Below are 14,837 nucleotides of genomic sequence, written 5' to 3'. Positions count from 1 at the left end.
TTTCCTATATAATAGTAGAAAGGAGAAAATAAAGTATACTGGTGTCGAGAAATAAATGTCAAGTCTAAAAAAACTGAACATAAATGTACATAGATGTAACACATTTACAATTACCAATGACAAGACCTATCCACTTCCATTCTCCTTACCTCTCTTACAAAACTGAATGATTTGGGTAAGCAGGGGCTCAGGGACAGCATGCCTTTCCCTCAAATCCTTTGGCAGAATTATGAGGTGGTAATTAGAATGCACAGGGATCCTCAGAACAAAATCTGTAAGTAACTAGGTGAGGCAGCCCTCTTCTGGGGAAGTAAGAAAATGCAGCCACCTCAAAGGACACTGGCTGGATTCAAAGGGCACTTGGGACTCTTAGGACACAAGGACATTCAAAAGGTATTCACTGAAAATAATGATTTTTTTTTGAAGCTAACATGTCATTTTGGAAGTTGGAGTGTAAATGCTTATTTTTGTAAATACTGAGTATGTTTAAAATCTCTGAGCCTCAATTTCTCAGGTATCTATAAAATGCAGAAAGTAATAGTACCTCAAAGGTCATTTTGAAAATAATGTGAAAAATGCAGTTATTCAGCACAGCGCTCAGCAGACAGTAAATGCTTAATAAATAATAGCCAATATTTTAGCCGTTACATTTCCTAGCCTTGGCAGTAGTCATTTTACCTTGTGGAACTTCTCTAGTGTTCACAAAAAAGGCTTCTAAGTAATCTTAGACAGTGCATCAAAGAAAAATGCATGTGTGTGTGTGTGTGCGTGTGCGTGTGCATTTAAGCAGAACGATATATGGCTAAAAAACTTGAAAATATTAAACTTTGAGATCTGTTCACTAAAAAATTGTTTATCAAGGTGTTTATGTCTTGTATAGTTGGTTCAATATTTCTGTAATTTAAAATTGAGTTGCCCCTGAATAATCCAGATGTTTACAATACTCACATGTATATAAACTGTTCTATTTCCTGATGCTTAACATAATTAGACTTCTCTAACTTCCATTTATCAGGCAAATAAAACATTCATCTTTTAAAGTCACACTTTTAGGAATTCACAAATTCCTATTTCTCCAAGTGTTTTAAAATTACATTTTAAACCTTCTTAAAAGAGGAAGCCAAACCCTCCAAATCAAAAGCCTTAATCTGCCTTTCACAATGTATACATATATCAAGTCACCATGATGTACACTTTAAATATCTTATACTTTTGTCAATTATAGCTCAATAAAGCTGGGAAAAAAACCTGAAATCACACACAAAAAAGTGTTAACCTGAACCAATGTTGAGAAATAGAGCAATGAAGAGGATCTTTCATTTACCACACGGAAAAAAACAGAATATATTCAGTAATTTATTTCTCCCTAAATAGAATATACTTTGTATTTAAAGAAATAAAAGATTAGTTGTCAGGAGTTGCTTTTGGAGAATGATCAATAAGTGCCTTATCAACAGTTGGATATTGATACCAGGGCCCATCACCTCTTGCACGCATTAATCTTCGTACTTCCAACTCCTTTAACCTGTAACAGACAGAATAGTGATACTGTGATTATAGCATTTCCAATTACAAATTTAATGAAGTATCTCCATAAAGAACAACCACTAGAGAGTCTTTTGCTTTTATGTAAAGTATAATGTCCCTCCACAGATCCATGTGTATACATATATCTGACAAACACCTATAAGCAAAATTTGGGATTTATTTGGCTTTTATTATCTTGCTTGTATAGTTAACCAACACATATTGTTTCTAGTCACCCAAGTAGCAGTTGAGTTGATAATCAATTCCTCCTCCTGTCCCTTTTCTTTGACGACAGGTCACTTTCACTTGAATTGTGGTAATGCATTTCCTGTTTTCCTGTCTTTTAGATGTTATGAGAGTCATTTACAGAACGCCTGCTATTATGCCCCTATGCTGTGCCAAGTGCTAGGACTTAAAAAATGAGCAAGCCTTCCTGGAGAAGCTCACACTCCCTGTCTATACTGGCAGCCTATCATCAACAGGACAGAAAACCTCTTGAGAAAAGGAATGGTATCTTATTCACCAGCCACCAGCATCACACTGAGCCTGTTCAACATCAGAGAGACAACTTGTAAAGAAAAGAAAAAAGAAAAACCAGGATTGAGAAAAACATTCTCCACCTCTAAGATCTACTTACTTGTCCTCAATCTTCTTCACGAACTGAATAATCTCTTTCTAGAAAGATACTTTCCTTCCCCTAAAGCCAAGTCTTTGCAAGCTACCACACGTTTCTGAAGCAGTCCTTCCTCTCCATCAAGCCTTTCCCTTTCCATTCTTATAGACTACACAGCAACTTTTTCATATGACTGGAAACCTATCACAGTTAAATAATTCATTAACCTTAACCAGCTCACTAACCCTATCTATGAGAGATTATATACCTTTGTAATAGGGAATATAAGAGAATATATTTAGCTTTTTTTAGGATTAAATATCATCTTTTTTCTTTTCTATTCTTTAGAATGTAATATTCAAAATGCAAGTAATTAAAATATTCATCAAAGGGAACTGGTTAAATAAATTATGGTTCACCTATATAACGGATAACCTATGTACCTGATAAAAAGAATGAAGAAAAATTACATATGGCAATATGGAAGGAGATGACAGATATACTGTTAGGTTAAAAAGCAAGGTATAAAATGAGTATGTGTAGCATCTTCCTGTTTCAGTAAAAAACAGAAAGTAATTATTTGTGAAACTATACACACACACATTCACACGTGCACATGCACAGAGTATTAGAAATTCTGGAGGACAAAAATAATAGTTATCTCTGGGGGAATCAATTAGGAGAGATAGTCCCTTTCTATTTTATACCTTTCTTTTAAGCTTCAGTTTTCCAAATACTTAAACATGTATTTTTTTTTAAACTGTAGGTACTCCCCATTCCATGCCCACACTGGCATCTCTCCTTTGGGGTAAAAGTCACAGTCCTGTTTTTGTTTTACTTTGTTTTGTTTTGAAATTGTTTAGGATCTCTATATGTCTAAGGAGTTCTGGGATCTGGTGTTTTATTTGGAACTCAAAAGTATATGTCTGAAGTTAAAAAATGTCCAAAGTTATTAGTATAAGGCATAATGTTGTTCCATGCTCTTAAATACTTACTGACAGTTCTATATGGTAACCGCACATACATGCAATTACACACTAGAAAATAAGCCAACCATGTGTTCATTAATCATTTAAATATTTTTCAATATCATAGCAATTTTTGTAAACTACAAAGTTAAAATGAACAGAAAGCAGATCAATGGTAGCCTGGAGCCAAGAGCAGGGTATGGGACTGATTGAAAGGGACAGGAAGGAGATGAGGTAACTGAAATGACTTCAACCATGGTGGTTACACAGCTATATTTTTTTTTCAAAACCCACTGAACTTAACAGGTGCATCTGATTGAACATAAACCTCACTCCAAACATCAAAATAAATCTCAGATGAGATTATATTTTAAAGTAGCAAAAGGAAACATGAGTGGACAGTAAAAAAATAATTTTGGCAGGTGAGAATTCTACCACTGAACCACCCAAGCACCTAAAAAAATAATTTTGGACTTGTAGTATTTACTCATTTTGTAACCATCAGAGACCTATGCATGACACAAAATTCCAGAAGCTAAGGAGAAAGAATGACAAACCTGACAATAAGTAAATACATGTAAAGTAATGAAGCACTGATACACAGTAGGTGTTCAAAAACGTATTAGCTACTACTACAGTTTTGTTATCTGGAACATAAAAACACTATGTTGCAAAAAATTCTACACTGTCAATAACAAATGACAAGCCAGGAAACCATATCTGCAACAAAAATAAAAGAAGCTATTTTAATTAATGTACAAATTAGTAGAAAAATGGGCAATTTATGGAAAAGGAATACAAAGAGCCAATAGATATGAAAAAATACTCAAACTTTATCAAAAAATTCAAAACTAAAAAAAAAAATTGAAATGATGAGATAACATTTTTCAACTACCTTTTCAGCACAAATGTTTAGGTTTAATAAATTCTATTATTAGGAAGGTATGGAGAAACAGAATTATCATGTACTGATGACAGAAAAGACAACTGGAACAATTCTTTAAGAGTTTGTTAAATAGCTACTTAAAATTTCAAACATAACATTTGGTTTATCAGAGCCATTGCTAGGAATTTATATTCCAGCTACATTGAATAAATATGCAAAAATATATGTATGAAGATATTTACCAAAGCACTATGTATAATATCAAAAAACTTGGAAAGAGCCTAAGTACCAACAACAGGCCCCCTACTGGCTAAAAAAATTAAAGCACATCCATCCAGTGCTGCCATGAAAAAACAATGGAGTATATGCTATTACAGAAAGATCACCAAGATACAGCTGGCCCTCCCCATCCTCGGATACAGAACATGCACATATGGAGGGCTGACTGTGCTATGCCATTTTACATAAGGGACTTGAGCATCCTTGGATTTTGGTATCTGCTGGAGGTCCTGGAACCAATCCTCTTCAGATACTGAGGGATAACTACATATTTAGACGAAATAAAGACAAGGTGCAGAACAGTGTTGATAACAGGATTCCACTTGTATCAATATATTTTGTAAATGATACATAAAAAATATATATATTTATTTTTTGGTGGGGGGATTAGTTTACTTGTTTATTTCGAGGAGGTATTGGGGATCGAACCCAGGATCTTGTGTATTGCTAAGCATACACTCTACCACTTGAGCAATACCCTTTCCTGCCATAAAATATATTTTTAATGCACAAAATTTTTTTAGGAACATATATAGGAAATCATTAAATAGTGGTATCTCTAAGGATGAAACTGGGTATAGGAGGAAAGGAAGCTGTAGGGGGAGGGGGAAGGAGAGGGCTGCCTTGCACTTTAGAGTCAGGATATTTTTTAAAAGAATTCCTTTTAATTTGACAGATATTATCTCCTAATAGTCTTCTAGTCTCCACTTCAAACAGGCTAATTCTCTCCCCATCTTCAGCCTTTTACACAGAGCATCCTACAGTGTTGAAATAGCTCTATTAAACTTCTTGTGGTTTGCAACTGTAGGAAAGGATTTCCTTTCCCGCAACCCCCCACCTTTCTTGTTTTTGTTTTTGTTTTTTACCGTAATTCAGCCTTTTCAGCTTCAATCTGAAGGATAGCCATTGTTTTTTCATAATTCTTTTCAGGACTATCAAAGAAAGTTCGAGCAATCCATCTTGATATAGGATGCTACAAGAAGAAAATTTGTTTAAAATTAGTTTCTGAAAAGTACTTTGCTTTTCCAGTTTACTGTTCTCCTAAAATGACCATCTCAGGTAAATCAACAGTTACTATGTGCCAAGCCCTTTATATATATTTTAAATAGTTTTAATCCATTAGGTAGGTACTACCTTTGTCCCCATTTATGGGTAAGCAAATTCCACCAGGTTATACAAATACTAAGTCGCAGCATCTGGACTCAGGCCAGGTCTGTCTAACTCCAAAGCTCTTTCCTATTACACTATGCTCTGAATATCTTAAGCGGAAGGTTTAGGAGCCATCCCAGGGTTTGCTGATCCAAACTTGGAGCTCTTTCCACCACCAGTCAGCAAAGAGAAACAAACCACTTGTATGGCTTACCTTAAGATTTAATAATGAAGTATTTGTCTTCTAAGATATAATTCACTCAGGTAATAAAACACGATAAGATATACTGTAATCAAGGTAATCTCACTACAACATTTAGTACAAGTAACAGAATTAATTTTGGGTTTTAGCAGCAGTGACAGTGTGGTCAAGTGACTAATTAATAGTGCAGACTCTAGAGTCAAGACTGCCTGGGTTCAAATACTGGCCCTGTCCCTTAGACAGGTCACTCCACCTCTTTCAGGCCTCCTCTTCCTTATCTCTAAAGTGGGAATAATAATAGTACCTTTTACATGGAATGAGATAATATTTGCAAAACATTTATCATAGTGCCCGCTGCACGGTAAGTGCTCAATAAATGTGGGAGCATTAGTCTCAGTACAATCTTTCCTATGGCCACTGAAGGTAGGAGAAATTCGGACTGTTACTCTGCTAGGTTGACAACACAGTGTAGAGCCAGTCTTTAAAAAAACCATAAAGCTTAAGATAATAAAACAATGCAGAAAATTACCAAAACAAATTGCTTGTAAAAAGTGAGCACAAAATGTATCATTTACTTGATATCAAAAACTGAATATAAAACTATATCACAATTGCTAAATTAAGACATTAACCAGTACATTGACAAGACATCTAACTGAAAATAACTTTCAGTGATCTATGCCAACCTTGAAATATTCCCAGTGTTCTGGGGTATAGCCTTCTGGAATTTCTGCTAACTCAGCTTCACCTAGTAAGAGAAAACAGTGATGTTCAACTTTAGTATCAGGAGTTTATAATATTGATTCTTCACTATTTAAGTAAGAAACCATCTTCTGGTGGTTTGAAAGAAACTTTTATTTTGTACCGATGAAGATATCTAATATTTTAAATTAATTTCAATCTGGTAGAAAATCAGTTCATTCATTAGATATTTTTGAGATGTCTTCTATGTGTAAGGCATTGTCTATGGGCATTATACAAGAGTTCACATTTTGTTTTTATAAGTGTAACAAGATATAATAAAAGACATATTATTCCTTCTGGTTTTCCCTAAACCTCCTAGACAGAATATTTTAGGATTCAAGACATTGGAAGCACTTTGAGCAGAATTTCCCAGGAAAATCTAATATTTATTGTCATTCACAAATCCATTCTTTTTTAGAAGATTATCATTTTACATGTTCCAGGATGGATAAAAAAAATTACTCTATCCCTCAGCCTCTCTTCCACCTCTATCTCTTTCTATTTTCCTTATTCAGACTTCTCAAAGCTAGTTTTAAGAAATGAGAAGGAGGAGGAAGAAAGGCCTTTTACGTGGCCTATAGAGTCAGTGACCTCAAAGGTTTTCAGAGGGGGAAAAAAAAAAAGTGAAAAAAAAAAAAGTAAAAAAAAAAAAAAAGCAAAGTCCACTGTATATTATTGTAGATTAAGGTTTGGTTATTTTAAAATAAATTCCCATGCTTATGTTTATTTATTATTTAAAGAACTTTTCCTTACAGTATCCATAACTTATTATTTATATTAATGTCACAGGTTTTAAAAATGTACCAGTTTAGTCAGCGAGGGAGATACTTACCAATGAATACATTCACCAGAGTTATGCCAATCGCTACTGGAATCCCAGTCAACAAAATGTAGAATCTCTGTTAAGATTTAAAAAAAAAGTTTTCACACAACAATTTCCTAATTCTCCTTCCCCATTCTCAAACTGTCCTCATTTTGTGACTTCCTTCTATTTCTTGTAAAATAAACTTGCCAAATTGGAGGTGCAGTACCAAATTATTTATTTCTGTAATTTTCTTTTGCTTTAGTTTTTAGATGCCTATATTTAGCATCAGAAATGAAAGGAAAAAGTAAAGACTAATTGTACAAGTATAATGCAATGTGTATTTACATGATTTTTCATTCTTTTTGGTTAAAGCAATGTAACAAAAGAAATTCTTGTATTAAGAATAAAAGTAAGACTATGAGGGCTGTTTCCAGAGATTGAGTTAGTCATCACAAGAAAAGTGGGCTGAAGAAGGGCATTAAGCACACGGACAGGCAGGAGAAGGTCTAGAGGGCAGCCAGTGTGCAAATGGTGGGTCACAGCTTTAGGAACAGTGACAGGGAGTCCAGACAATCTTCCACCTTCTGAGTCTCTTCTGTATAGAGTCTTCAGATACAAATATACGGTCAATACCCTGCTTCACTCTCTGAAACCAATGTTCCTAAACACAAAGAAATAAAAATCATATCCCAAGATAATGGAGTTACTTATTTAAAGAAGTCCTTCAATGAGTTCTTCAGTAATTCAAAGAATATCTTAGTAATATAAATAATTATCCTCAAATGAATCTGTTTTTAGCTTTGTAATTTATAGATGTGGGGGTGGGGCAGGGAACAACAGGTTACATTTCAAAACCCCATAATCTTGAGAAGAAAGAAATGGTTCGATTTTTACCTCCATTATGCATTAATACTTTTTTTGAAAAAGGAGAAGGCTCACTAAATTAAAAATAAATTCGGTAGCAAATCAGGCCTTACTACACAATTTCAATATTTGTTGAGAAAAGAAATACGAATTTATAAAATAAAATCTTTCATAAAATGAAAGATGTTTTCTAAATAGGAAAAAAATTTCCTCTTCCTAAGTAAAGAGTTTAGTTCAACAAAACTTTTAACTCACCATTAATTTCAAAAAACGCCAGTCATAGAATCCAGAGGGCTTGATGATAAATAGTCTTTTCCCATGGTCTCCACTGTGTCGCACAGGAGCTGGAAATATTAAATTACCCTGTTATACACAAGGTTTATACTGTTATATTTTGAGATAAAATCAGATTATAAGAAGATGTACATGCATAAATAACGGATATGGATTAAGATAAATAAAGCATCCTTTCTCTGCCTCCAAATATACATACCTGAGATTAAAAATGCAAGCTTCTTTGAGTACTAAAGGCAGGGCAGATAAGATATCTCTAAACAGACATTTCTGATGTACTGTTCTAAACTATAGCTTTCTTCATTTTTATTTAATGTTAAAGCAACATCTAAATAATAGGTTTCAGTAGCAGGCAGGGAGATCAGATACTCCTGGTGGGCTACTTATCTTTGTTTACCTCTGCAAAAAATATCTGATAATGTTGCAAAAGAAATTAACTTAAATTATACCATTTCGTATGATGAGGCAATATGTATTAGGGACTTGATGCAAAATAAATGTAAAGATATTTATTCAACATATCTCCAGCAGGAGTTTGAACATGTTTAAAAGTTAACACTCTAATATATCTTGATAAAATCCCTTTTTAAGCCATTTGTTACTGTGAATTTCTCTTCCTCAAATCCTCTCCCAGACGGTATTTAATCAAGCCTTGCTGGAGATAAACTGAGACAAAACTTTTGTGCTTGGATCATCTATCTACATGAATTCCCTTTCTTGGAACTCTGAAAGGATACTATGTCCACTCCAAGAGCTTTCTGTTAAAAGCAGGAAAGCATCTAACATTACTGAGAAACTGGGAGTTACTGTCTTTCAGCTGCATAACCTCATTCAAGGAAATTTCCCATGAGTCACTGCAGAATAAAAAACTAATTTCCTATTAAAGGGATTTCAGTCATAACAGATGGCAGAAAGATTTGTATCCTGTGTTGATGCTTAAATGTAAATGCTCTCACCTCTCCTAAAATCTATTCTTTAGGCCCAGATGACATCTTATCCTCCAAGAAACCAACATGCGTCCCACCTAGACGAGAGCTCTCCTGCTTTTGAACTGCTATGTATTTTACTGATGTGTATACTTGATTTCACTGCTCCCACTGAAACATAACTGTCTTGAAGGCAGGAACTGTCTTTTTAATGTTGGTATCATCTGCAGCAGCCTGCAGTGAATGTAGGAGGTTACTTCACAAGAGAATTGGAAGTTGGCATGAATTTACTAAGCATAAATAATACCATTAAGACTTTTAAAATAACAAGAGAATTTGACAAGGTAAGTACGTATTTCAGCACATTATGTGTAAGATATTATGGAAATTTTTGTGGACTAGATGAAAAAATGGGCTGGATAACAGTACAAACTGCTCATTAATTCAATAAATATTTAGTGCCTACTATGTACAGGTCTTACGCTAGGCCTACAGTATAAGAGGAATATAGATCCTGCTGGGAGAAACAAATAGGTAACATAATTATAAATCTATCAGGACAAGAAAAGAAAGAAGAAGGATGCAGTGTCAGAAAAGAATATGCCCAGAAGTTTCTCTTTAGACAGGATAGTGGAGTTGGGGGGGTACCAGGAAGGCCCATTATAAGCCGACAGAAGTAGTAAGTTAGATGAAATTTGTAATAGGTAATTGGTTGATTGATTATACCCAAAAGGTGCTGATCACTTAATGCAGTAACCTGCCAAAGGGCTGTCTCAAGATTTCTATGAATGGCCTGGATGAGGTGGAGATGGCATTCCTGAAGATACAAGACTACAGTTACAAGAGTGGGTACCCTGATGATGAAATGAGATCCCCCCAAAAAGTCTTCCTACACATTTATAAAAAACTGAATCTAAAAGGATTAAGTATAGAAAGTGGAAGGTCCTGCCTGAATCCTCCAGAAGTTTAGCTGCTCACAAACTTAAGAAAAGTCATTGGTGTGATGTGGTTACTAAAAACAAACAAACAAACAACAACAACAACAAGAAACTACCCCAAAAAACAAACAAAAAGAACCCCCAAAGGTAATTCAATCTTAATCTGATGTACCAGAAATACGAGGTCAATACAAGAGGAGCCCCACTCCCATCCATTACCTAGACCTGCGTAAGTGTGTCCCTCCCAGAGGACACTGTTTCAGAGGGACAGTCTGGAGTATGCCCCAAGTTAAGCAACAAGGATGGCAAACAACCTGGAAACTGAACCTACCGAAACTGAAAGAAGTGAAGCTGACTGGCCCAAAGAGTCAGGATAGAAATCAGATGACTGGCCTTAAATAGCCGAAGGGTTGTCCAATGACTAAAGGCTTACACTATTCTGTGTTGACCTGAAAGGAAGAACTAGGATTAATGTGTAATTTTCAGCTTAATACAAGGAAGAAGCTTCTAACAATTTCAGTGGTTGAACAGAATACTGGACTGCCTCCCCAATTCCCCACTCCAGGTTACATTCAAGTATCAGTAATGGGATGCAACAAGGATTAGCATACTACTGGGGGTTGGCATAGATTTCTAAGGTCCTGTCCCTCATAGAATATGAATAGATGGCCTCTCTGAATAAAAAGGCACACCTTTCCTACTCACCAATCTCAATGGTTTCCTTCCACTGCCAAGAACTCTTTCATACTTTCAGGTTTTTGGCATTTACTTCCCTCTTTACCTGGAAGCTTTTCCTCAGGCTCTTTGAATGGCTACCTCCTCACCTCATCCTTCAGGTCTAAGAATACTTATTCACAGAGGTTTTCTCTGAGTACCTTATGCAAAGCTGGCTTCCCACTTATTCTCCTTAATATCATTTGGTTATCTCTTTCAGAACAATAAGCCCTAAACCAAATTATTTTGTTAAAGTCCATCAGGTCAGGAACTGTCTTATTCAGCACTGTATCTCCAGAACCCTTCAGTGTCTGCCACATGGTAGGAGCTCCATAAATACTGTTACACTTACATTTCTTAAGTAAATTAAATGTTGGTAGGGGATCTTTCTAAGGTCCTTGAAAGTAAATCTTCTCAGAAGGGACATATACTTCCAACTTTCCCTTTCAATCAGAAAGATGCACAGAGATAAGAACTAAGGATCAAACTGTGTGATTTTAGGGACAACTGATTATGAGTGACACTATTAATAGATATGGAAACTGTAACCAACAAACAAAAAAAACTACAGACAAAAGCTTGATCTGGCTGCATTCTAGCAATATTAAGCAGTTAGTAATGTGAACTTACTGCTTTCTTTCCGTATAATAACCCTATTGTTAAGCAACACTTATTCATGTCATTAAATTTATAGATACTGTCATACCATTCATTGTTCTAAAGAGTATTTCATAGCACTCAACTTTTTACAAATATTGTGAGCCTTCATGATTTGTTGTTGCAGTATGGCCATTTGCTTACAATCTAAAAATATTAGGGTGAACAATGCTTACAGTCAGGTGACTGCCAGGATTTCTGGAACTCAGACCCTCCTGTCACAAAAATAGGCATTTTCTACCACTCTCTAAAGCCTGGAATTCTCAACTAGCTATTCATTAATTACAGGGAACTAAAGTTTAAATAACCAGTTTTTTTTTAAAAATGCAAATAACTTCTGGAAAGCTATGTTTTGGAGAATTGTGATATTTTTAAGGATCAAGTAAGACAATGTAAGACTTTTTTGTGTCTCCAAGACAGTACTGAAAACTGGTCATTTTCTTTCCCTTATTCTCAGACTATTTTGAGTTAATGGCACCATCAACTCAATTACTCAGGCTAAAAATCTCAGTCATCATCCTACGCCTGATTTCATCAGTTGTCAAGGCCTCTTGATTCTAAAATTCAAGCTCTTCATTCCTTTCCATGCTCTCTTCACCTCACTGGCTTAAGTAATCAACATCCCTGATAAACCACCCAATATTCAAAAGCATCTTCCTAAAACATACTATTGATGTTGTTCTCCTGCTAAAACACTCTCGGCTGCCTACAGAATGTTAAGATATTTTGGCTTTGCATTGAGTCCCTCCCCCAAACTGGCCCTAACTTCCCTTTTTTTAGCCTTCTCTCTCAACACCTACCTATCCCAAGAGCTGCATATGCAGATATATCAGAAAACACATCCTTTACTTTTCTGCCAATTGCACCTGTTAAAACTATCCCCAGAATCCAATTAACATGCCCCACTATCCATGTCTGAATTAAGCCCACACCACTTTGTTTATAAAATCATTTCAATACTCTTCTCAGTTTCTTAAGCCATAATATGTGCACATCAGTCTTTAACATTAAAGTTCTCTGCAGCTGAAGGACTTAAGCTCATTTCTAGAATCCCTTGATGTCTGACAGTTAATAAATTGTTTAATTAAGTATAATACTTTTATCTGCTTATTTTCTGAGAAACGTTTTCACTGAGGTGACTGATGATAACATAACAGTGCCAGATGTTTAAGAAAAGTGTGGCCACAGGGCCCTGTAGAAGACAATGTTCGGTGCTGTAGCTTTTTCCTGCTCACTCTTCACCACTACCTTTGAGGTAAGTTAAATTTTCATCTTTTTTTTTTTAAACAGTTTTTATGGTAAGAGACAAGTACATTTCAAAATGACATTTCTAGAAAGATGCAAAATTATGCAGAAACACATTTCAGGGCTATAGTTTATCCTTGTCAAAGGGAAAGAGATTAGTTTTTATTTCCCTGTCAAGTCAACAGAATATAAGCACACTTGTAATAAAAATCCTCTTTTTAAAGATGAAAAAATGCAAGTTCGGAGTAATTAAGTGCCTTTAGTTTAGTTTCCAAGATGTGATGACCCAAGTTCACACAGCTACTAACTTCTGGAGCCAGGATTAGAACCCAGGCAATCTAGCTCCAGAGGAAACAAAACCTCCATCTACTCTGCTGGATCTCACATCCTCATAGGTGCAGACATAAACATTAATATAAAACAGATTACAACCTTTCATTCCACGGTGACAGATTAGGCTTCACTTGCAAAATACCTTTGAAAGTAGGTATACCACTGAAGCACCGTAACACTCAGTATAGCTATCAGATCCTTTCCTGCATCCAGTGGAAAGGGTATAGATTACCTGCAACGATCCTTCCAGAACTCCAAGAATGGGGAGTATCTAGATCTAAAGGATCTAGGGGTAAAATTTTACCTCAGTTTATTTCCAGCTAGGCATGATTAAATACTATGGGGTTGGGGAGGAGTATTTGAAGAGGAGGATATTTGTAGTCAGAAATGGCTTACAAAGGAATTTTATCAAGGATGTTAGTATATGTAGTTTTGCAACAAGTTCAAATTCCTGCTAGAAATGTGTTGAATACCACTGGTCCTTTCCATCAGTTTTCCAGCAACATAATTCAAATTAAATTGGGAGACGAGCAGAGCAGTAAACAAAAAAAAGATACTTTTAAGTTGGAGAAGATATTTTTAGCTTTAAATTTCAGTTCCTCTGTACCTACTTGTATTGCACAGGACAAATAGCTTACAGTGTATTCTTGATCAAGAGGGTTAAATGAATACCTTTAATATCTTAGAATGGTGCCCCACACATAAGTGCTCAATAAATGTTAGCCACCATTACTATTACTCAACTTATTACAGCAGTGCATTACTTTTGCAACAACTGAGTCACAGTTTCCTCATCTGTAAAATGGGAATAACAGTGTACTTACTTTGCAGAATCCAATAACGAATAAAATACACTGAATACAAAGCATTTGATGTTTTGCTGTTATGATTACTCATTCTCCTAGAAATCAACTCACAGTCTCCAAGAGGCTTCAAATAACACCCCCCCCCCACTACTGCACTGACCTTCCTAGGACCGAGGAACTTTCTCATGAGTCCCTTCTTCTCTAAGAAGATATTAAAAAATAATTATTTTATGACTGCGTTAATATAAAACGAATTCAATCCAGGCTGGATTCACCATCACATATGCATTAATATTATAGTCCTTTTCCTTCTGACGTTAAAATAAAATTTTAATTAAAACCTTTCTCAGCTCCTTGCCTTTGTAACCTCAGCTTGATCTGAAAATTAGCACCAACAGGAGAGGTGAGTAACAAAGCGTTTCACAAATTCTAACTATTAACTTAAATATGACCGATTTGATTACTTCAGAAACAACCTCAGTCTCCTCACAAGCCCATGCTCCGTCTCGCAAGCCCCAAGTCCTCAATTCCTCCCGGCTCCCTCCAGATTCCACCAAGGTCACCCGGGAAGAGTCCTCCGTCTCTCCTTCCGCATCCCCTGAGCGCGCTTTCTCCCAAAGCTAGCACCCACCGACAGTCTTCGGAAAGCCACGGGTGAGGAAGCCCCCAAATCCAAGTTGAGTGCCAAGGCGGCGACCGGACAGAGCCGCTATCGCAGTGACTGAAGCCCGCTGCAATAAACTCATGGCCGCCATGGCTACTACTGGCAAGAGAAGGGCGAGGGAGAGTAACGGGGGCCGAGAGAGCCAATTTACCTCCGAGGGCGAAGCCGGAAAGTGGCCATGTTGAGCGAGGGCAAAGACAATTCCTGCTCTTTGCATCCGGTC

General features: G+C 36.0%; 1 protein-coding gene across 2 annotated transcripts; it reads right to left on the bottom strand.

The window, feature by feature from the left end:
• Positions 1–1,343: 1,343 nt before the first annotated feature.
• NDUFB5 (NADH:ubiquinone oxidoreductase subunit B5) lies at positions 1,344–14,837 on the bottom strand. Of its 2 annotated transcripts, none has more exons than XM_064493005.1 (6): positions 14,766–14,837; positions 8,293–8,400; positions 7,201–7,267; positions 6,311–6,372; positions 5,140–5,246; positions 1,344–1,525 (listed from the first exon to the last, which is right to left on the bottom strand). In XM_064493005.1, exons 1-6 carry the CDS (start codon positions 14,829–14,831, stop codon positions 1,405–1,407), a joined length of 531 nt encoding a protein of 176 aa, XP_064349075.1. In that variant the 5' UTR covers positions 14,832–14,837; the 3' UTR covers positions 1,344–1,404. The 2 variants fall into 2 exon arrangements, with proteins under 2 accessions (XP_064349075.1, XP_010974549.1); XM_010976247.3 differs by lacking the exon at positions 14,766–14,837 and adding an exon at positions 14,582–14,740 and having other exon boundaries at positions 8,293–8,381.

Source organism: Camelus dromedarius, chromosome 2, assembly GCF_036321535.1.
Source record: "Camelus dromedarius isolate mCamDro1 chromosome 2, mCamDro1.pat, whole genome shotgun sequence".
Classification (NCBI taxonomy): domain Eukaryota; kingdom Metazoa; phylum Chordata; class Mammalia; order Artiodactyla; family Camelidae; genus Camelus; species Camelus dromedarius.
The sequence above is the reverse complement of the archived record's forward strand: the minus strand, read 5'-3'. Positions and strand labels throughout refer to the sequence as shown.

What these genes read in the sequence shown, in the direction of transcription:
- NDUFB5 (XM_010976247.3), bottom strand. Translation starts at nt 14,705, where the DNA reads ATGGCGGCCATGAGTTTATTGCAGCGGGCTTCAGTCACTGCGATAGCG. An exon ending in TGGCTTTCCGAAGACTGTCG is followed by an intron (nt 8,382 to 14,581) that starts GTGGGTGCTAGC and finishes TAATATTTCCAG; the next exon opens with CTCCTGTGCGACACAGTGGA. An exon ending in GCTGAAAAGGCTGAATTACG is followed by an intron (nt 1,526 to 5,139) that starts GTAAAAAACAAA and finishes TGTCTGTTACAG; the next exon opens with GTTAAAGGAGTTGGAAGTAC.